This window comes from Tauraco erythrolophus, chromosome 8, assembly GCF_009769465.1.
Source record: "Tauraco erythrolophus isolate bTauEry1 chromosome 8, bTauEry1.pri, whole genome shotgun sequence".
In the NCBI taxonomy this organism is placed as follows: Eukaryota; Metazoa; Chordata; class Aves; order Musophagiformes; family Musophagidae; genus Tauraco; species Tauraco erythrolophus.
The window spans coordinates 40,512,062-40,535,951 of NC_141472.1; the positions used below are offsets into that span (position 1 = coordinate 40,512,062).

Genomic DNA, 23,890 nt, shown 5'->3' on the forward strand with positions numbered 1-23,890 from the left:
ATGAACTTCCTTGCTTCCTTCTTTTGCTGGAGGTTAATATACTGAAGGTTAGACAGAGCAAAGCAAAAATATCAGTATGAATATTCACAAAATTATTTCCAGCATATTTTAAAAATCTCTTTTTAATCATAGAAATTTACAGCTTAACCACCTAAAACATATCTCCAGTTTTCACCCTTCCTGGGATCTCTCCCAGAGTACTGACAAGGGGCCCGATCCCACCTCTCAACCGCAGTGCCAAGGGTGCTGTTCACAGCGAGCAAAGCCAGAGTGTATTTGAGACCTTTGGTGGGAATTTCCCCCGGGGAAAACGGACAACAGCTAAATAAGTGTGACGGGATATGGCCCCGACTTTGCAATTCTTCTGGGATGGTTCTATTCAGCATCCTAATTTTCATGTAAGGTGAAATCTGAGAAATCTTTTGCCACCTCATCCCTGTGCATCCTTCCACCCTGACGCAGGTTTTCTCAGTCCCAAATTGCCATCCATCCTCAGGTCCTCAACCAGCACCTTAGTTTGGCGAGCACGGGTGAGGACCAGAGGGATGCCACTCGAAGCCATCCTCGGCATGGGTAGTGGGGGCAAGAGGAAGCCATGAAGGAGAGAGGAACAGGGATTTCAGGAGCTGGCAGTGATGCCTTGTCATGTTTCCATCCCTTCATACAACACAAATTAGTAGTGGTAGGGCAGAGAGCTACTGCTAAGTCATCTCTTTGGCCAAAAAAGAGTAGGTGGGAAAAACCTATATATAAACTAAATAGAAAAAAACCCCTATATATAAACTAAATCTAAAAAACCTTCTATATATAAACTAAATATAAAAAAACCTATAGATAAACTAAATATAAAATACCCTGTATATAAACTAAATATATAAAAAAAGCTATATATAAACTAAACAGGATTCTCTGTTTCAAAACCACACATAATCACACACCAATAGGTTCAATAAATTAAATTAAATTAAATTAGAAATAGTGACCTTACGGATACCGTTTCTGTATCTGAAGACAATTTTTGAAAGCGTGAGCAACTATTTGTGTTTCTCTGGAAAGGAGTGCAGGTCAAGCATCGTAGCGCAGTCTCTCTGCTGGCTTTAACTGCTGTTGGGGAGGTGCGTTACGGCCTCGAGTTGTGCATTTGCAGAGAAAATATCACACCGTCCAGATGCTCAAGTCTGCTCTTTCTCTGCAGAAAACCCCACGCAAGGCTGTAACGGCGTACGAAATACCAGGAAATAGCTCGGGATATTTTTCCGAGGCTTGGTAGAAGTTAGCAGTGAAGCACCATCATTCCAGTCGGGATCAGACTATCCATTAGCTATCAAAGTCCTAAGTCTAATTAACCCCCAAAATAGACTGACAAAGATCATTCCTCTTTTACGCTGCCTAACCGGTTGCACGGACGCTGGGCACGCGGTACCTAAGTCAGATGCTGCTTTGTTATAATTAGGGCAGCAAATTTTGTTTTCTGTTTGGTACTTGCTGTTACATATTGCATGTAATGTATGGCACTGTTAAGGGAAAAAAATTGGAGTCAAAGTGCCTGGAAAGTTAGGTCTGCTCTGTAGCACTGTGAGATTGTTGACATCTGCCGAGGTTGGAGAGCTCAGTAAGCAGGAAATGGGGTGTCACTCTGAGTGGTAGTTTACCATTATCCTGGCATCCTAATGAAGTGTCTGCAGTGCACAGAGCTTCTGGATGGCATCTTAACGCACGGCTAAGCAAAAGCACTTCTCTCCTTGTCACTGTCATCCATCTGCCTGCACCCTACTGTAGCCAATGGGATGGAACCATGCTACAATGTGCTATAAGCCATTTAGAGTTGCACATTGCATAATCAGTCCCATCAAATATGTAAAAAATGACTATTATTGGTTATTTCCCTCAAACTCGGGCACCTGGAGTTTGATACATTAAAGTTTAACTTTTGCAAGTGCTGTTTTTTCCCATTAATTCCACATATATTTTTGTTAAATGGGACTGAGTTGTGAACTCATTGTCTTGGGTCTTGCTAATGGATCGCAAAAGTTGTATGAATATTCATTGCAAACTCCACTTTATATCACATAGGACGAATTTATCAATTGCCCATAAAGAGAGATTTCACGCAATTCTCATTTTCTTTTGCAACATCTATTTCTGAGGCATGAATAAAAAGTAAAATCAATTCAGATCACAAATTGGTTATTTTCCTTATAGCAAACATTAGTTAGTTTGAACATTTCTTATAGATTTTTTTAAAAAAAACAAACAAGGAAATATTTTCCAATGTATCTTGCACGAGACAATTGCCATAGTGTACTGCAAGTGATTAAAATTGGGAGTTTTATGTTGCATACAGTAACATTAAAATATCCTGACATTAAAAGTGACACGAATAATTTATCTATATATTTATACATAAATATCTGTGTATTTTAGCTAGCAGAACTTCCAGAATATGAAGACTTACCAAATGAAAGCAGAGTTTTGGGCAGTTGACATCTCTGAAAAAAAATACCAAGTCAACAGAGCACTCTCTTTGAAGCAAGTTTTCATTCCCTGATAACACCAAAGCTATCGAGGACCTGGGTTAAGCATTGTGTGACAGGGCAAGCTTCTAAAATGGGCAAGAGCAAGACGAATTGGCTAAGTCGGGTGTTTATTTATACAAACAAGAGGGCAGAACATAATTTAGTTGCATCAGGAATTTTTCACAGACATTAAAACTATAGCAAACATAACAGCGGGGATGCTTGCACAGCAGCACAGTGGGGAAGCTCACAGAGCGTCTGCCCACACTACGGCTGGCTGTAGCCAGCGCCATAAGTCTCACAATTTCATTAGCACTCGAAAATCCACCTAAACCACTCAGTTCCGATTAAAAAAAAAAAAAAAAAAGAAAGAAAAAAAACCACACACATCAAAAAACCCCAAATGAAATAAACAAACCTAAAAAGCCCCAGACAAGACCTGTCTTTCTCTCGGCAGCTGAATCAGTTGCAAATTGTTGGAAAAAACTCTTGGCAGACGGATTTTGCTGTAGCAACAGTGTGTGACGTTTTAACCACAGCAGAAATCTTCTCCAAAAAAACCAAAACAAGGTGAGAAGAGCCATGTAAGAAAATCAGAGAAAGCCATGCCTGTAAAACAACAACAGCAAAACATAGATTAGGTGGCCGATCAATAGTTTGATATTTTATGTAGAATCATAAATCACTGTTTTTTTTCAGCAGTTCAGCTGTGAGGCTCGAGAGCATAAAAAGCAAGCATGGCTCGTGATAAAATTAGGCATTAATGTGAGCTGTAAATGCCATTTAACATTAAACATGCACAAGCCACCGAAATGCCTGGTAAAGGGAAACGGGCGCTGTAGTAAAACTATACAAAGTAAGTCAGACATGAATAATGCAGCAGGTCTGAGGAGGGTCACGGGTCAGACTCCAGTACCTTACAAAATAATGAATGCATGTCAGGTTAGAGACATACATCCCTTCCTTGCAAACGTGAGTTATTGGAGATAAACCTTGGACTTCCTGTTCTGAAACAAAGTGGCTTGTTGTAAACATCTATGTCCATTTAAAATTAATGATTAAAAGAAAGATTCAGTGGGATTTGCTTAAGTATTCTTTATGGACGCGAGTGCTAAAGGTTACTTTCTTCATTCATTTTTACCCAGCCACTGTTAAGGTTACAGACACATCATGTTTTCCTCTGCGCTCAAATGTTTATCCAAAGCTCATTTACAAAAAAGCTTATATAATATTAAGTGTGGGGTTTTTTCCAATGCATTCTTCGTTTAAATATAAACAAGAAAGCATCTCCACAGATTTGCTCCGTTAAAGGGAGTCAGCTCTATTTTTAAAGACTAACCCAAATTCTAAATATATGTTCTATGAAAATATTACATGGAAAACCATCTGCGATTCATTCCAGAGTATCCTGATCTGCTGAAATTATCAACTCCATCTTCCATATTTTGCCCCAAAATTGCAAAAGGGATTAACCGTCCTCTCATTCTTTATTTGATATATGTGATTATGACAGCTCTCTTCCTTCAGAAATCTTCACAGGGAAAAGAGAGTCTAACTTTCCAAAATGGGAATCTTTTTCTCAGGTATTCACCCATTTTCACAATCAAAAAAAGTATAATAAAAATAGTGCATAATGCAGTGCAAGGAGGGGGATACCTTCTCCACAGCTATTTGTAAAAACCCGTGATTAAGGATTTCCTCCCTTTATCTGAGCATGATAAAGAGAAAACCTCCAAAAAAACCTAAGTTAAAGAACCTTCCTACTTAGGAATCTGAAAGGGGAAAATTTCTAGGAAAGTGGAACTCAAGGCTTTACAGAAAGAAAGCAAATACATAGGTATTGCAAATGAAACATAAGATCTTGCATCTGAACTGTTAAATATTCCATCAACAAGGTCAAGAGTAAAGACAAGCCCAGCCACAAAAACTGAAGCGAGAGTAAGCTTTAATAAAAAAAATGAACAGTTTATCCTCTTCAGCTTCTCAAGTGGAAAAACAAATTCTTTTATACTTGAGAAAAATCAAGCGTGTATATAGCAGTTAAAAACCCACCAATATCAACCATTTTAATGAAAGAGTACCCAATATTTTCATGGAACTATAAAAGGGAGCGAGACTAAGTGTTATGGCAAAAAGCCTGGGCTCAGCAGCTTTGTGTGGGAAATGGTGAAATGTGACTGTGATTTATAATGAGAAAAGGTATCTACAACATACAATTTTCTACCTAGCTGCAAATAATCATTCATAGTGATGTCCCTTCCAGATAAAATACCTTTGCAATGTAGGACTCATGTGGTAAAATGATCAAGATAAATGTCAGAGCAGTGCAGGTAACGGCTTTACAAACCATTAAGATTAGCTGGCTCTTTTTTTTTGATGATAACAGTAACCATGCTGTGACTCTATGTGGTAATAATATCTCAGTACTGATAAATGCCAGAGCCAGGCAGAGGTGTTTATCATTCCCAGTTCAGAAATGCTGACTAAAGTTACCACATGTTGCCTGTTTTTTTCTTCTTTTACAATAGACTAACAATTAGCAAACAGGCCGGTTCACAAAATAATTTTAGGCAAAACTTCCATGGGTTTTGTGCTTTAGTGCCTACCTAAATATCTCTTCTCCTGTGTACCAGTAATGATGACTTTGGTACAGTAAGCCCCAAAACAAAGCTTTCTATCCTTGCTGTTTTCTCAATTTTTTTTTTTTTTTTTTTTTTTTTTGTAAACTGCTCTTTTTAGTTTATTTCTTACAAATACACTTTACAAGGAAGCGCAGCCTCTCTAAGACAGTTGTTTCTGGAGGGAAGGTGGTTGCCAAGCTGGTATCTGTGTTAATCAACACAGAGCAGAGACACTTCCTTCGAGAGAGCACGATAAAGTTTTACTGTACGACATTTCCTTGCAAACATTCTGCAGCAGACAAACAGTGAGCCTTTCCTTCCATTGAGTCTTTCCCTACCTCAGTGTTCCAGTTTCACTCAAGCCCATTGAATTCTCAGGAGAAAACAGAATTTAAAAATAAACTAGCTGAGAAGCTTTATTTGAGAAGTTGCAGTACAGCCAGGGCAGCCCCAACCTAAATATAACTTATCTAGTAAGATCATAGCATGCACACACACCAAGCAGCACAAATAAAAAGCCCACAGAATTTGCACCCACTTCCTACAATAAATTCACTTCTGCAAATTTCATATCAGTTGAGTTTGTAGCTTCAGTCATATTTCCACCAGACAGATCATCCATAGGACAAAAATAAATAGCACTAATGGCTTGTGGCAGAAAACTTCAAGGGATGACTGGGTTGCAAGACCGGGGGAGTTTGTGCTGTTCAGAAGTTCAGGCTCTGCATAGGTCAAACCAGAACAAAAGTAAAATACACAGGAAGCGTATTCTTTGTGTGTGTGTAACTTCATTATCACTACTGTCAATTGCATGACTTCCTACAGAATAAATCCATATGAAGGTTTAGGGTCTTTTTTTTTACTGGAAAATAATACCTATGCATTGACTACTTTGAGCTCTCATCTTTCATATGTGTATAAATGTTCAAATTATAAACAATATAGACATATACATCTGCATCTGTGTGTATGAAGTATTAATCTCAACAGGAATTAGGAATACATGCTGAGGAAGGACTATTATCCTAGTAATTTTAATTTTTAAATTCACTTTGATTGCAGGAAATTTTTGCTTGAAACTTTTTTTTGGTGAAATCTTTGAATCAAGGCACTAATCGCCAGCACCTACTGCAATTGGGATGCAATCCTGTTTGAGATCTCTGGGTGCTGGGGTAATATGAATATTAAAAAGGAACATATACGAAGAATGATAGGTGATAATTAAATCATAGATGGTAAGATCAGAAAAGTATTCTTAGGTTATCTAGGGCATGTAACATGCAAGATGTTTTCCCTATGTCAGACCTACCGGCACCTTATCTAATCTGTTCCTAAACCAAAGCACAGTTGTACATGACTTTGCTTTAGTTGCAACATCATATACAAATCGATGAAAATCAGTCAAATCTTTCACACGAAACTATGAATCATCAACAGGAAGGTACATCTTAACAAAAAGGACGGCAATGTTCTTATCATCTCAGAAGAGAGATGAAAGCCCTTAGTACTGCAGTCTTTGTTACTAATTCTAAATCTGAAATACAAATTGTTTCCTACAGAAATTACAGTTGTGAGATGCTATAGATACTAGAAAATAGCTACACTGGAAGGGTTTCTCAAAATAATTGTTCGCTAGAAAGCATGGCTGAAAAGAATAGCAAATCCTTTTGTATTTTCAAACATGGCGGGGTGCAATGTTAAGGGCAGAGATCCATAAATAAAGCTGATTTAATTATGATGCGAAAAAAAATGACAACTAGGACTGAGAAGTGCATTCATCACAGAAGCTGCACCATTGGAAAAATGTAATTCCAAAGTGGAATTCCACTTAAGATGTGAGTTCCTTACTACTTAGATGTACTTTAGCTTTGGATGATGGTCTAATAGTCTAATAAAATAAATGAAAATCATAAGAATATAATTCTGTGAACCAGAAAATGCTTCCTTAAGACTAAGAGAGAATTTTTAATCCTTGTAAATTACTCTTGTGTTCTATTAAGGTGAAAGAAGGTATGATATATTCTGGTTTTAACCATATAGTAATGGCTTTTGTTGTAACCATATAGTAGTGGCTTTTCTCAATAAGGTACCATATACAGTACTGGGCAAAGCAATGTTCTAATATGGCACTCAAGTGGTTATTTTCTCTTTTCCCTCCTTAGAAATCCAAGACAACGCCACTCGCATCAAATCCATAAGGAACCTGGTAAAAAAGCTCCCTAGACCAAACTATGACACAATGAAAATCCTCTTTGAACATCTAAAGAAGTAAGTAGAACTGTGGTACTAACAGATCGATAATTTTAAAAGGAATCGGTGTGTGGTGTCCAAATCCTAATGGAAATGTCATCCAAAACACCAAAGATAATTACATTCTTTGGCAAAACTAAGCATGATTTATGGTATCTATGTATATCCAATTCCTGCTCAAGAAATCAGTACGTCTCAGCAAAAGCACAAATTTTTCCCCTACTAGAAGACAGAACAGTTCTGTTTCCTTTGATGCAGTCAGACACATGAGGATTGCTGTATTACAGGTATATTGAACTGGGAAATGCAACACGCTCCAGTATTGCATTTGTCCAGTTTGGATTGACTTTCTCCAACAATAGACCTTTTGATCATCCTATTTTCACCGTTGAGGTCCCTGCCATTCAAACGCCTTTACTGAGGCATGTAATGATAGAAATAACCTCACCCAAAAAAACACATTACGAGCTCGTGTACCTCACAAGGAAGCTTGTGACAACACAAAACATTTAAGAATCACTGAGGAGAGATTTGGAAGCCCACTTTTGCTCTCCTTAAAGTTGCTGAGATACTACAGAGGCAGAAAAATGACAGTGAGGCTCCACCTCATCATTCCTCTGTGTTCCAGCACTCATTGAGCTCCGTTTGCAAGAGATGTCAGCCCACAAAGTCAACCCAGGTTCTCATGCTCACCTTGGGCTTTAATCTCATGTTTCATGGCATTAACAGTAAAAATGTACGTAGATCATGTGGTCGCTTGGAAATGAATCTGCAGTTGTTTGACTTGCAGAATGACCTCAACGTAGGGGCACACGAAGGGCAGGATCCTGTTCCTTCCTTCGTGGCTGACCTGCTGTTGGGACTAACTGGTGCTGTTCTATACAGTCATTTTTTGCCCAAAGAACCCTTAAAATTGAAGATACTAAGTAGGATGTAGGGCCTTATGGAAGACCTGTGCACAGAGGAGTAGTTCATCCCAGGAATGATATAATGACCCCAACGAGCGAGTAATATAGAGTCCAAATAAAAGACTTATAACAAATGATGCCTTTATACTGATGATTTCTGCTGGGTTCTTCTGGCACATATATATATAAGACATGTAGATCTTGTATCTTGTTTCGCAGCTTCCAGTTGAAACTGCAAAATGAAGTCCATATAGTCGTGGGAATTTCCCTATTTCATTAAGCACGGAATGATTTTAAATAGTCTATGAAATGACTGAGTTTGGTCTTGCAGAAAAACAGTTTTCTATATATTCATCTGATGTACCATGTGTGTACACTCTCTCCTTCAGCGGGTTATCTAGAGAAGGATGATAATTTATTACTGTCAATGGAAGAATAATAAGGGAAATTATTTCCTGGGAAGAACCTGAGTGCAAGAAGTGGGTCCACGTTGTCAGCACAGATACGCCATATACAAAATTTACTGCACCATATGTGGCATTGATCCTAACCTGAAGAAAGTTTTGTTACCGTGTCTTAGGGAAGAGCTATCAGGTATACACAATAAGTCTTTGATCTCGTAGTTAAATCACTTGATTGAGACTCGGGAGACGCGGGTTCAGTTCTTGGCTTTGACCGGATGTTCTGGGTGACCTTGGGTAAATCACTTAATCTCTCTGAGCCTTGGTTCCTTGTTTACAAAATGATGATAATACTTCCTTTGTCTGCCTTGGCTTTTTAGAGCATAATCTGTTCAGGACAGCAATTGTTTCCTGCTGTGTATGTGTGGAATAACTGGCAAAACCGGACCAAGACTGGTGTTTTTGGAGAAAAGGGAGAAAACCTCACACTAAAATACAGACAATAAAATACCAATAGGTTGCAATGCATATATGTGGAATACCAGGCCTGACTACAACTCTGTAGATACAGTACTACCTAAATAAGCACATGCTTTTACCTAAGTGTCACTGCAGAAAGCTTGGTGAAGCCAGAGGTATGCAGATGTGATACAGTGGCACAGAGCGATGGAAGGTAGGAAGATGGGCTATTTGAGCCATTTGAGATCTGAGCATTTCATTTGAGTCTCTCTGAAGAAGGTCGGCCTTCTCTGCTGCACAAACACATCCTCAGGGAAGGGTAGGGCTATCTCGTAAGCTTTGTTTCATTGCTATGGAAGCAGCAGTAGAATAGATACTGAAAACACCAAAAAAAAAACCCCACATAAAAACTGGCATGTTCTCTTGAACTTGACCATGTGAAAGACAAGGGCCGGTCTGAATGGCCTCATAGCTCTATAAATGAGAATAAAGAAGCTTATATACATCATTAGTAATGACAAGATGTTTGTATTATGCATGTACAGGCAATGTGTGTTTATATAAGTTAACCTAGGAAACAAGACTAGTTTGCAGAGGTTACAAAATATAGAATTTTATCACTTTTAGGGACGTTCTTCAGAAGAGGGGTGCCGATGTACACGATTTGCCAACCTCACCACTGACTTGCACTTTGCACCATCCTCTTCCATCACGGGCTTTTGTCATTGTAAATCACACAAGGTTCAAAAGTTTCCAATTAGTTGAAAAAAAAAAATTAGTAAACTTGTTTGATTTGAGGCATATTACTGCAATTTCTGTATTTGCTGCTGGGGGTGGCTGTTCTTGCCCAACATTGATCTCAACTTCAAGAGGCTTCTCATGGGGAGAAGCTGAAGGACCACAGTTGTGCTGTTTCTGTGGCATTCCTCTCTTTCTCCTACTCTCTTCTTTCCTCTCTATCAGACAAATAGGACAACAGAGCTATGCAGACCTGGGCCATGGGACTGCATAAGCCTGTGACTTCTGTATAGCACATGAGAGCATGTGTCTCATTGACACACAGGAGCTCAGCATGCGGATCCAACCCTCACCCAGAAGGCTACAGTTATCCCAAATCACTGACAGCAGTGAGGATGCACTGTGGTTTCACTCTGTGGCGATCCAGTCTGCAAGACTGGGTCCAGCTCAAGCCCAAATAACAATGTGAAATGCACCTTAGAAGGGTCCTTCTTTAGAAACCCAGACAAAGCAGCTGATGAGAGTCTATGAGAAAGGCCTGGCAGCAGGGATTAACAGCAGTGCCATATACCTCTCTCAAACCAAGCCCTCTGAGGTTGCAAGAAGTCACAGCGCAGCGTATGAAGCCCACGGGAGGGGGATTAAAAGCAAAGCTTGGAGTTGCACCCAGAACAGGTTGTACCTGTTAAGTTTTTGCATTTGATGAAAAAGAACCCAACAGCAATGACCCCTGTTCAAATGTGCATGAAAATCATTCTCCTAATCATAAGCAGAAGAGGCAAAATATAGGCCTGAACAAACATACCATATAGCTCTTGCCAGGCTAATATCATAATAAATTCTTTCATTAGGACTTATACTGAAAATAATTGAGAACAACTACTATTAGGCTTTTCATACTTCTTCCTGAAGATGAGCACATCAAACAAATATTATACTTTACACATGAAAGAAACAACAAAACCCAACCCAGGTAAGGATTTTCCCAAATAAAGGGCTACAGAAAAGAGCCTGTTCTACTTGAACGCGCTTAGAGAATATTAGCTTGCTATATATAGCCCATATACTGCTGTTCCATACATTTGTGAAAACAGCCCCCCAGGTCTGCAGAACTCCATTCTTTCCTCTTGCTTATTTACAAGTTAATTTTACCCCAAACAGAGGGAGCTAATGGTAGGTACCAGATAAAACTGACAGACCTTTCTGATGCTATGTCACAGGCAGGCATAGGACATCAAATGATGCAGAAACCTGGTATTGGCTCTCTGCACGAACATGAACCGAGCAACCAATCCCTGTCTGATAAATCATTATTTGGACCCAATAATTTACTCACAAAACCGTAATTCAAGGGAGGCAGAAGGAGCATTTCCCTCTCTGAGGATTCTACAGTATTTTATGATCAGCACCTAACCTTCTTTCACAGCAGCATCTTTCAGGTGGTTATTACACACCCATTGGGAAACTGAGGCACAAGAAGTTTAAATGCCTGAAAGACTCAGCCTAAGCCAGCAACACAATCTAAAAACATGAAGGTGTTTGTTGGGGTTTTTTTTTGCACAGAAGCTTCTGCGGCGACTGCAAAATACTCTTTCCTCCCTAATGCAAAATGCAGTAGGGGAGAGGAGCACCCTGGCTGGGTCCTCCGCACCACGCTCCGAGCTGGCGAGGGCAGACGCAGCTCTGCTCCAGAAGCTGTGTGCCTGCATTATCCAGCGCTGTGCCTGAGCTAATAAGCTGTGCTTATTAATGTTAAATTAATGAATCTCAGCCTGCTCTGCTTATTAGGTTGAGCTCCGTGCCACCGCAAGGCAGCTCTGCGACTCCCAGACCCGAGCTGTCTCACATCTGACCAGGCTGGAGCACAGGGCAGCCAAGCTCCAGTCTGTCTTTACCCATCCATGTAGACACCCTGGGAAGGGGTGTGTTACAGAACAAAACCCCTCTCCTTCCTTATCGTTTTCCCCGCACAAAGGCGGGATAACACGTGTTATTTACGAAAGTCTAAAATGGGTGTTGAAATAATTAAACGGGAAGACGGGGGCCAGCCTGATGCTCCCATCCCTCTCCCTTACGTGGGAAGCACTGAACCCAGATGCCCAACTGTGGAAGATATTCTTCCAGCAGCAGCATCTGCCTCCTTGGCAGGCACTTCAGGCAAGTTGTCTGGGGAGCTCTGCAGTTGCCTCTTGGTTCATCACGTGGATCTGTTACTGTGGCCTCTCTGGCTGCCTTGTCCAAGCAGAAGCCAATTCCTTTTGATTCACCTTTGAATCCGAGAAAATCCTTTTTTTTTTTTTCTCTCTCTGTTTTTCCTGTACCATGCATAGCACGGCAAGATATTTTCAGATGTCATCCAGGCTTTCTGCTCTTTCAGAGAGAGAATGATGATTTCTTTTCTGACTGCCTTCCCCTCTGCCCAAATTTTTTATTCTTACTAGTAATTGCTTGCATCGATTTCACTGGAAATAAGCTCCTCATCCATAGTAGAACTTTTTATCTAAAACGAACCAACTGATGTTAATATATTATCTAACAAAAGTCATAAGTATTACAAGACCGATGCTTTAGTTGTGTTGAAAAACAACCTTCCCTCATGTCCATGTCTCTATGAACTGAGAAAAGCATCCAACCTTGACAAACGAAACGCACCCGCCCCTCAAACCTCACATGTGGCAGCAATGTTCTGAAGAGCACAGGCTTCTGCAAACTATGTGCAACTAAACAGCCTTATTTCTACCTATTAAAGATTCTTTTTTTTTAAAAAAGTAAAGAGTCATGCATAGACAGAAGCCCACAGTAGCCCGCACACCAGGACACGATGACAATGTGATGACAAGTCCAGCAGCAGTACCCAGAATTCTAGGGGAAAATCAGAAAATAAAGTTAAAGTATGGCATCTAGTAATACTAAGCAGGGGATGTCTGCAAACTTTTTTTTTTAAAGTTGATGGAGGAAAGATGTAGCAAACATATGTGATTTTCACTTACTAAGCTATGTGTCGTATCAGCAGTTTCAGGCAGGCTTACATATTAAATCTAGGCTGAGGAGAAACTTTTTTTCACACAGTAGAACAGATTACACTAAGAACTGTTTGAGCTTTTCATTAAGAAAAAGAAGAAGAAGAAAAAAAAAAAGGTAAAAATTATTTAAAGGAAAAAACAATCTCCGGAAAGGAAGGAGTACACAACAAATTTCAATTTAGAAAACCTCAGAGAACCCGTGGGAGACCTACAACACAAAGTTTGGGATGGGCATTTCGATTTTGCTTCAGAAAAAATGCCCAGATTCAGGAATGCGCAGAAGCACGGAAGCTCTTAACCAAAGGCACAAGAAAGCCTATTAGTTGAAATAATTTTCTGAATCAAGACCTTTCAGGTGACTCATGAGCAGCTCTTGCTCTTCAGCCACAGGACAGCAGCAAGGAGAAAAGTTTAATTTTACTACTACAAGCTTGAGGAGCAGCTCCTGGAAATGTGAGGAGGAAAACATCCTCTTGCACCAGAAGAGTGAGTAGGTGACTGGTCAGGGACATAAAAGACTCAGGCACCCCTGACTAGTATTTTAAGATTTACATGAAATGAATGAATCGTTTTCTAGCTAGAGAAGGGCAAATATGTATCAAGACCTGCTCTTGCACTCGTGCTTTTCTCTGTTTCAGCTGTAGAAGAGTTTTAGAAAGGAGCTGGAGCAGTGCCAACACTTGTCCCGTTTACTGTAGCTTCCCGGGGCTCATTTTGGGGGAAGGAGAAGAGTTAAACCCACTTTCTCTCTGCCAAGTACACATCAGTCTGCTAAACTCTCCTCTTATAAATTAGTGGACTCAAGAAAATATGTGCCAGGCACAAGTGTGCACAAGACATGAGATTTTGGACTAAAGGTAAAAAAGAAATCCAGTCTTCCAGAAGCATATTTAAGCATTTTTATTTCATTCACTTTGAAACGGGTGCGACCTGCTGCCGAGGTTTTAGCAGTCGTGCCTAGTCCTTCTTTTTGCAGCAGAACAGTTTGCAAAGTTCACCTCTTCCCTGAAGAATACCTTACAGCTTAGTGTTTTTAACGAGAAGAGCGACGAGTAATTAAAATCACATTTTTACCTGTGTTTCCATATAATTCCTATTTTCACAACCACATTTAAAAATACAAACCCTGATTTTCATAACAATCAGGCAAATAATTACACTTGGTACTTTTCAGTGCTACCGAGCTTCAATATGTACTGAACTGGTGTATCAGCAAATAACAGCACGATAAAAATAATTAACATAGTTTTAATTTAAATATTTATGATACGGTTGACTTCGTGGTTGTAAAACACCATTGTGCTAGGTGCAGTACACAAATATGGATAGATAGAGCCCCTGTTTCAAAGAGCTCCTATTGTTCATCCCACATTTCTCAATATCAAACAATCTCAAAAAAGCTTTTCAAACATTAATTAAATCTCCTAACTTCCTTTTCAGGTCAGTAAGTTTTATTATCCTAGTTGTGTAGATGGAGAAAGTGAGGAACCAAGAGGGTAAGGCACTTGCCCACGATGACACAATGAACATTTCTCACTTCCACTCTCCGCTCCCTTCCCGATCCCCCACCCCGATCCCCCACGCCTTTGAAGGCTCATCCATGTGCATGTTGGTGCTGTGGGCGTAGGGGTGCATATGGCCAGCACATCTCGGGGAAGGCTGGTTTCTGCTAAGTACTCTTCAGTTAATAAAGACCAGGCAAGAGTCCTGCTTCTGGTTTGCACTCACATAAGCTTTAGTAAAATGTCACTGGCAGAGTTAATTTATGTGATTTTGTAACCTCTTAATATTGCTTGGGGTTAGCGTTCTTTTCAACTCGAATGTTTTCTGTTGGTGAAAATTAAAAATGCTCAATTCATTACAAAAGGGCTTTTTTTCCCCCCCCTTCTTTTTTTTTTTTTTTTGCTATTTTGGGAGACTGGGCCCTAACGCATTAATGCCCAGGACCAGGTCATCAAAGGGTAAATTGCAATCCTTTTCATTTTTCTGACTAAAGATATGGGATTTTTCTCAGAAAAAGGCTGTAAAATAAATAATAGGCTTCGAGTTTCTTAAGATATTCATTGGAACTTAAAAACAAAACAAAACAAAAAAGACTTTAATGCCAAAATGTCAGCGTTCTGTGCAAAATAATTAATATAGCACAATAGGATCTATTCTTCTATCGATTGAAAGGGAATTTATGCAGGTAATTCATTAAGGCTAGTGGGAGTTTGGCATGTAAATCCCCCAGCACTTTGATGGGAAAATAGACCCTGATGATTTTTTACTTTTTTTTATGAGCTATAAAATACATGCTTTTCAGTGGCAAATATGTAAAAAGAAAAAGCAAATACCTGAACAACTAGGGCAACAGATACCCCTGCTCTGCGAGACTTCTGAAATGACATTAGATCAAATCATTTTTCACACATTGCAAGAGATGCAACAATTATTTCAATCACCATGTTAAGAGAATCAATACAGTTTTTTGCTTCCAGAAAATGGTATTTTACATTCCAACATTTGCAGGTTATCACCTTCGTACATCTCTTTTTGTGGTCAAGTGCATGATTAGAACTTTTGACAGGGTATTGGCCATTTTCTTATGAAAATCTACAAATTCTTGTAAATAAAAATCAATCTGAAAAAAAAAAAAAAAGAAAAGCAAATCTGTGGACTGGAATGCACCCTACTTGTAATGGGAACAAAAAGCTGGCAATGAAATATAAACCTAAATCACAGCAGAATGACCTACTTTAAGGCATTTGCCAAAGAGACAGTGTTTTAGACAGCTCCTCTGAAGTAGCGTCTTTATGTCTATGCCATCTGCAGATTTATTATTGTGCTTTAGGAAAAAAAAAAAAGGAAAGAAAAAAAAAAATAAGGAAAGAAAAACCTACAGTATGCCTGAACAAAACTCAGCTTCATCTATAGGAAAGATTCCAGTACTGTGGGCACCACACCCACACCTACTGATGTGGTCCAAGTTTTTTCTTTAGAGGCACCTAATTAAGAAACCCTGACTCATTTACATGGATACGTTTGATCTAAATTACACTCCAAACCACACCAAATTAGGAGCATCTGTGAATGAGAAGTGTTTGTTCCCAGTGACTGGTAGAACAGGGCCAGTTCTGGACGGCACATGTTCAAGTGACGAAAAATATTTCAGATGTAACATACTTCTGAGACCCACTTTTCCACTAATAATTCATAATGAGTTAAACCAGTATCTCTGCTTGAACAATTATTTCAGGCTGTGAAAAAAATGTCATTTTACTTTTAAAAGGAATGGGGGGGGGGGTAAAAATGGGGGGTAGACAACCACCTAGTTTGGTTGTTGACCATGATAAAGGGCCTTAACACAACCATTAGCTGCAGTTTAAACCTGTGCAGTGCACATATTGTCAGATATACATTACTCCTGAAGCCCAGACTAAAGGAAAGTATCTACAAACGAGTAGTTGTTGTCCATAGACAAGGCCTTCTGCCTTGATGCATGGCTTTCTGTCGCTAACCCGCTGTGCCAGCTCTCCTAACGAGCCCAAGCAAAGAGCAGGGTCTCAGCCCGACGAGGTGGTACCCTACGCACTGGATGATAACATGAAAAAATTCCAGACCACCACATCGGAGAGTGGTGCTTCCCTTCTGGACTGCATTGCTGGTGCAATCTGAGTATGCCTTTTTGTGTCCTAGAAGGTCCCTCCAAACAAAAACGGGTCCTGTGGCAACTGGGGAACTTTTATCCCACCTCCTGAAAAGAGGGAGCGGGGAGGGCTGTAGAAGACACTGGTTGCTGCTTTGCTGCCTTACGGGACAAACTAAAAAAATTTAAAAAAAGCCTTTATCTTACTCTAATTTAAGCCACAGGAGCAGCCCGAGCACCAGGGAGTGCAAATCCGAATCCCACGCTGGGTTTGCAATTCCCAGCCTGCTAGAGCAATTTGGCACAGCCTTCGGATTTGGCCCATGGTGTTTGGCAGGCACCTTTTATTCTTCCCATCTTTTATACTTTCTGAATAGTCTAAGTTACATAATGCCAGTGACAATTTGTTTATGGCAAGCATTAGAGTCACTGTTTTATGATTACATTCAAACTTTAAGCCACATTTTGACATCCAAGGATCATCTTGCGTTCTCATGTATTATATACAATGAAGGTTTCTGTTCCAGTAAGCGGGGGGAGGAACTTTATAAATAACACGACTCCTTTTGTCTGAAGAGATTTTAATACGTTTGTCTGATCTACTGTTTTTGCAGTAGCTAGAATATAATTTGAATATATTAATATTTTCAGCAACTGTGCTCAGGGAGGCCAGTTAATAACTTATGCATGGATATATAGATACACTTCAGACAGAGGTAATGTTTTTAGCCCTTATGTTGGTAATACTTAGGAACACACAATGAAAGAGCCTGTTCTTTCCTCCTCTTTGTTGTGGGCATGCATTGTGATGGTATGGAGCCAGTGTTCTTTCTGTTGTCTACACAGCCTGGATTCAATAAGCAGTTATATATGCATATTATGACAATGTGGTCAAGGAAACCAGATTTTTTTACTATACCTTCATGTGCCTGTACAGTATAAAATCTGGTATTTATTTTTCTCGTCCTCATTCAATATGTTAACAAAATCATAATTTGATACAGGTTATGTTCACTTTATAATTAAAATTATAGAGTTAGATGGAAATACAGCAAGATGTTGCTGAATGGAAAATATTTATCTTTTCGTACATTACGCATTCTGGTGCAATGTAAAATCATAAATCTGTGGAGCGGCTAACTCCAGCCAAGCATACGACAACTTGCCTCCTCCCCTGGTCCACAAGATGCAATGAGTTACCCCCTCTAAGCCAAGAGTTTCTACACCCATCTTAGCCCCGCTGTTAGAGAGCACTGCCACATCTTCTCCAGAGCTTTCCAGTGGTCTTCTAAAAGAAGACTCCTTGCCATGGAGATGAGCCAAGAAAAGGGAATTCAGGAAAGTTCAGTATTTTTTATGGATCCCACCAATCCCTCTTCTTTAGCTCTCCTAGCACCTTCATGGACAAAGTGCCAACTTTTCACACCATGTTCTCTGTGTCAACACTAGACTCAGCCTCACCAAACCACCTCAGGATAGCACTTCATCTGCCTTGAAACTGCTCCCACTTCCCAGATCATTGCTGTCCAAACTGCCAAGCCCAGGCCTTCCCCAAACACTATCCGCAATCTTGGAGACTCCAGCAGTGCATAGCATATGGGACAATCCTATAGCATACAGAAACCTTCCAGTAGGTAATGTTTACTGTGAACATCAGTTTGTCCGTATTCAAACTTTCAGACCAGAGAGGGTTTTCAGCAGGGCTGTGGCAGTAGTAGTAGCAGGCAAATTAAGACCACCTCCAAGGACAACTGAGATGTGTTTCCATATCTGCATAATTGTCTCATAAAAATATCATCAAAAGAGTGAGGTTTTCATTCCTTCAGAGCATCTACCCCATGGAAGTCATTGCAGCTACTATGGACTTGGTGTCAGCCGCGAGATTTCTGTCTCAGGGCAAATTCCAGACCTTGACAAATATGTTTTGAATCTCACCTGTCCACTATGGTGAGGAACTGCTTAACCTTTCTGAGTTACATGCTAACGGGTTTCCATGTTAGTCTTCGTTTTAAGTTTATCCAGCTTCACATTCTGAGATGACAATATTTGCTTCCTAAGGAGGCACTTTCTCAGCTTGCAAATCCATTTACAACCATTCACTTAAAGTGAGACATTTTCTGCTGTAGGGGAAGATCCATGCAGCACCTAGAGAACAATGCCCTGAATTTAATCTTATCTGAGGGCCAGACAGCACAGCATCACTGGTCTTCTGGAGCTCAAGGCAATGAAAAAAATCGTATGCAAGGCGTTTCAGCTTCATCTCCAAGAACAGTATGCCTACACATAATGTCAATAAGTGAGGCCGTAGAGGGACAGACCCATTTGGCAGCTGAGTGCTATCAGAAATGCTTCTCTGGACCTCTTATTATGTGTGTTGAGGCATTTTATTCATTTAAGCTAGGACTGAGAGATTTGATGTCCTAGAAGCTGCTTACTGAATGAGCTGTCCCAAGACTGATGAGTCTGCCTTGATATCAACAGCAAGATTGTACCAGTTGGCCCTAAATCCTTCAGCATCTGTTGAACATGGTTTTGGTTAGGAAGTCTAAGAGACTTGTGTACGTTTTCTCACCAGCCTTTCTAACTGTGGATTTTGATCAGAGTCAGACGAAAGCAGATATTGGCAAGTCTGGTCACTTGAAGCTTCAAAAATAAAAATACAACTACTGAGAGAGGTAGGGCTGTTTGTAGAAAGAACAAAGACTTTCATAAAGCGTCTAAAGCAGTTAGACCCCAGTTGTCTGAGACCAGGACATGTGTGAATGGGTATTTGACTGAAAACTGAACTAATGAGAAAACCCAAAGTCAGTTTAAAGTTAGCAGAAATATTGCAGAACTTGCAGCACTAGAAAGAGTGCATCTTAGAACGATACAATATATGGAAAATCCTCCACTCCAGGCAGTTCATGCATTTAGTGCAACGGACTATACACGTGCACAAAAAATAAACATCAAACTAAGGTGAGCGGACAGGACAGACAAAGTGTAAGTAGAAAAGACAATGCTGACATAGTAAATTCGTTGCTGAAGGGCAAGTAAAATGTAAATAAGTTTAAGGAAATCAAAGACTCATGGCACATACTCACTAGTGCATTTAAGAGATACATTCATCCTACTCATGTTCAATATCAGGGCTGAAACAATCGTGAGGCTGGAAGGCATGTTAAAGCATCTTTCAAATCTGATACAGATGCAGTGCATATATATTGCAATAGTAGCTTGTGGAGAGCTCAGAACTGAACCTGAAAGAGTAGGAATCCTGGTTGAGGTCAGATTCCATATAAAATCATCTCTGTTGGGCAGATCGCTGCAAAAAGACTTCATTTTAAACAAGAAGATGGTCATAGTATAAGTTTAAAAAACTGAGATTTTATATTGGGCACAATGAATAGGGCAATATTCAGAATTTTTTCATGATTTAAAAAGATTTGAAACAAAGCAATTTATGAAGCAATTACATACATAGGAGTTCACAGAGAAGGAAAACTTTGGCGAGAGTTTGTTCCCTGGCTTTTGTGGAATTCTTTGTTACATTCTCTGATTTCAACACCAAAAATTACTGGTTTTCTCACAAAACTGAATAATTTATTTGTGATGCTGGACAAAAACAATGTGTTGTTAGTGAAAATGAATTTTTCACAAGAAGCTCTGGACTCGCCAGCAAAGATATATTTCTGAGCAGGTTGTCTACAGCTCAGCATCCCAGAATGAAATTCCAGCCAATTGCCACTTTGGGGCTCGAAGTCAGAAAGTAAACCTGTCATATCCAGAGCTGAGTTATTTGCTGACAACCGGATTACTGTAGCACAAAAGGGCTGTAATTGAAGGCTGCGAGAGGTTGTAGGTTGAACATAGTCAAAAGCAGTAATTCCACTTAGTAAAAGTAGATATCATCCAAAATGAGAAAAGTTAAGCTTCTATAAGGTGAAATTCTGACTCCGTTCTAGCACCCAGTCACTGGGCGTTTGTTAGTGACTTTAACAGTAATCAAGATTTCACTCACGGTCGAGACAGATGCTGCAAAGAGTGTGATGAAGTGAAAGTTTAAATAACTGGTAACCTGGGGCTTCCAAAATACATTTTCTGAGCAGGGACTGCTGTCTAACTCGGTGTTTTCCCGACGTAGCAATTCAGGGAGCCCTTCTGGGGACGAAGGGGATAAAACCGTGCTAGGGGAGCACGTCTAGGATTTGCAACAAGAATTTCCCTACTGTAACAAAGTTCACATCGTTCATCATCCTGTGAGCCGTGGTGGAACTGGACTACTGAAGCATAGTGGGGTATGGTTTGTAAGGGGCGATTTTAGAAGCTACAACATCGCTGAGTACCAGTGCCGGGGCTGACACCCTTCCACCTGAGCTGCTCTTTTGGCAGTCAGGTAGGGATTACTGGAAGGAAGGGCATAGTAGTGCCTGGCAGAGACACTAAGTTTACTGGGAGGAGGGGGATTATATTATAATACTGAGTCTCATCATCTTGCTTTCTTACCAGTAAAGCTGAACCAAACAATGCCACTTTTGTGCATCTGTGAACTAGGCTCCATAGGGTCTCCTGTGTGCTTTCCATATATCCTCTGCTTTGGGTGTGTTGTAGAAGGGTGACTTCTCTCACTGAGTTAAAAAACAGCTGGGTTACCAGCAGAGCTGGTGGCTATGCTTTTTTGCGACTTACTTTTTGTGTGTCCATCACTAAGCAAGCCAAAGCCTCTGTGTCCCCATCAGAAAACGATGCTGTTAATAACATTAATCCACCTTTATTAAGAGCCTTTAGCTTTATGGAGGAGTACCAAATATTATTAAGACAAAGACAAGAGGATAATAAGGAAATGTGTTTTTTCCCCTGCTGACCTAGTTTCTAACCTCACTTTAAAATCTTCCATTGATTTTAATTATGCTTAATCTAAAGCTAAGCTCACAAATCTAGCAAACTTAAGGACTGCTTTTAAGTGAATTTTTCTCGCCTGTCAGAGTTCCTCAAGCTTTCTAGGCTACAGTTAGAAGTTTATCTCCAGCCCGGATCCAAAGTTGAGGCCGCTGTCTCCCCGTAGGAAGCATCCAGTGCCAGTACAGTACGACGCACGAGTTCAAACGCTACCTTGCTCGAATCGAGCCTGTGTACAGCATTCTTCACAGAACAATTGCAGTCCTTTTCTCATCAGCGATAGCCAGAGGCAGTAATAAGGGTGAAGGATATCTATCATGAAAAGTCCAGTGTCAATGTGTTCCCCCAATTTATTTACTGACCTTCAATGCAACAGCCATACTCCTGACCCTCATGAGATGAAGCCTAAGGGGAAATGGCACTGAGTACCAATTCCATATCCTGTTGTTCTGTGGTCTAAATTAAGTGCTAATTAATTACCACTGGCATCTTTGGCATTGCCTGTCAAATTGGATTTAGGATATCCTTTCGCTGTTTAAACAAATAGCCCTACATCTAAAGCTAAAATCCCAAGTGTTAGCGTTTTCTTTGCTTTTAAATTTTCATTTAAAAATTCAGCAAGTATGTCCATGGATTTTGCAGGTAGAATTCAAATAAAAGAAACAGGAATTGATATTGTCAATTTTGATTAATAGTCCTTCATTAATAAACATCCTGTTATTCAGTTTCCACCTGCAGTTGCTGATGTTGCCTGGAATCAATTAACTCATATAATTTGATTTATTTTACAAAGACATTTTTGGATGTGCTGTGCTGATGATAAAGGTTCTATATTTACAATTCTTGATTTAAGAGAGATTGTTACTAACTGCTTTTTATTTTTAACGTTAAAAGGAAATGTAGCTGCAGGCATTCTTGAATGAAAATATTTAACCAATTTAAAAAGTTAAAGCGTTATTCATGTAAAACTATCTGTTGCCTTCTGAGCCACACAGGTCACAAAAGTGTACAGATTTAGGACCTCTGGCAGGTTAATCTTTATTATAAGGTAGTTGTTCTGCAGAAAAAAAGATAAATCAGAAATGGAATTAAATAAAAAAAGAAAATCACAGGAGTTACATCACCAGCCAAAAATACAGTTAAGGAGTCTGTGTGTTATATCTCTGTCTGAACATGTATTGTTCTATGAAGTCTCACACTGCCTTTATCACTCTGCTATCCAAACACCTCTAAGAAGTGCATTAGCATCTGCCTAACATCTGTCACGGGTGGTTTTGTTCTCTCCTGTCCTCTCCCCAAGGAGATACTTGTGCTTGCAGTGGTAGTGTGGCTTTTGAAGAGGGGTTCGCTGTTGGTTTTAGATATGTATGCTGCTACAGGGCTGTTAGAGCAGGCAAAAACGAACACCTTGTGCACAGAGCTGCAGCCAGAGGAGCCTGAGATGCTCCTTAAGGAAGCTCGTGGCCTTCAGCCGACTCCTACCAAGCGGCTGTCCCCACACAGGCAAACTTCGGGCTCAATAGCAACTTGCACGGAGGTGACATGGACTAGCCAGATCTGCTCCTCCCTCTGCTTTTATGAGCAGCAGTCCAAACCAGTTTGCATTCAGAGACAAAAAATTAAAAACCAAGCCAGACTGGGAGGACAGAGAGCTGGTTGTCAGTAAACAGAAGAACTTAGCAGGTCACCCAGCGGGGACACTTTTCCAAAAGGGAGATCTGGAACAATCACAGTAATAGGGAAGACGTTGTGGAAAGAATTTGAATCTATTTCTTAGACACAACACAGTTTAGAGGAGTGGGACCTGAGCCTCTGCCCACACCGGGCTCTTCAGCAGAGCCACCACAGAGTGGAGAAGAACTCCCATCCTTGCTGTCCATGCCATGCCGGCACACCAGTGTGCACCTTCTGCCTTTGGCACATGGCTGCACTGAGGTGAGAACCCATCATCTCTGTCACCCAGGGGCTCTCCCTATCCTGGATCAAAGAGCAATGGTAACAGCTAGAATGCAATCGCAGCCCTCAAATTACCCTGCTAGGACACAACTGAATGAAGCCCCTGAGTCCCTGTAGCTATCTAAATATGCTTTTACATCTTGGCCTCGATCACCTGGAAAATGAAGACTTTCTCTACAAGATAAGGCACTGTGTGAGGTGTGTGCAAAGACAAGAGCACACACACTCTTCAGAAAGGAAGTTATACAGGCAGCAAAGTTCAAAGTCGGTCTAAAGTCGGTGGACTTGGCATTGCTGGGTTAACAGTTGGACTTGATGATCTTAAAGGTCTTTTCCAACCTAAAACATTCTATGATCCAATTGCGAGAAGATTTTATTTTGAGCTGTTCTCTTACTAAACCAGGCTAAGCCAGAATAAACGCCTTTCTTCAGCTTTTCAGAGCCTATTCAGCCAACCGCGAACCGATGTTCAGAGTTAGCTCAGTTATTATTTTCATTTAGGGCTAGAC

General features: G+C 40.2%; 1 protein-coding gene across 1 annotated transcript in view; it reads left to right on the forward strand.

Annotated features, from left to right (window-relative positions):
- ARHGAP15 (Rho GTPase activating protein 15) overlaps positions 1-23,890 on the forward strand; it is a 334,864-nt gene that overhangs the window by 303,747 nt on the left and 7,227 nt on the right. The window contains exon 13 of the mRNA XM_086615574.1: positions 7,300-7,405. Coding sequence (XP_086471700.1) covers positions 7,300-7,405 — 106 coding nt within the window. The remainder of the gene's footprint in view (positions 1-7,299; positions 7,406-23,890) is intronic.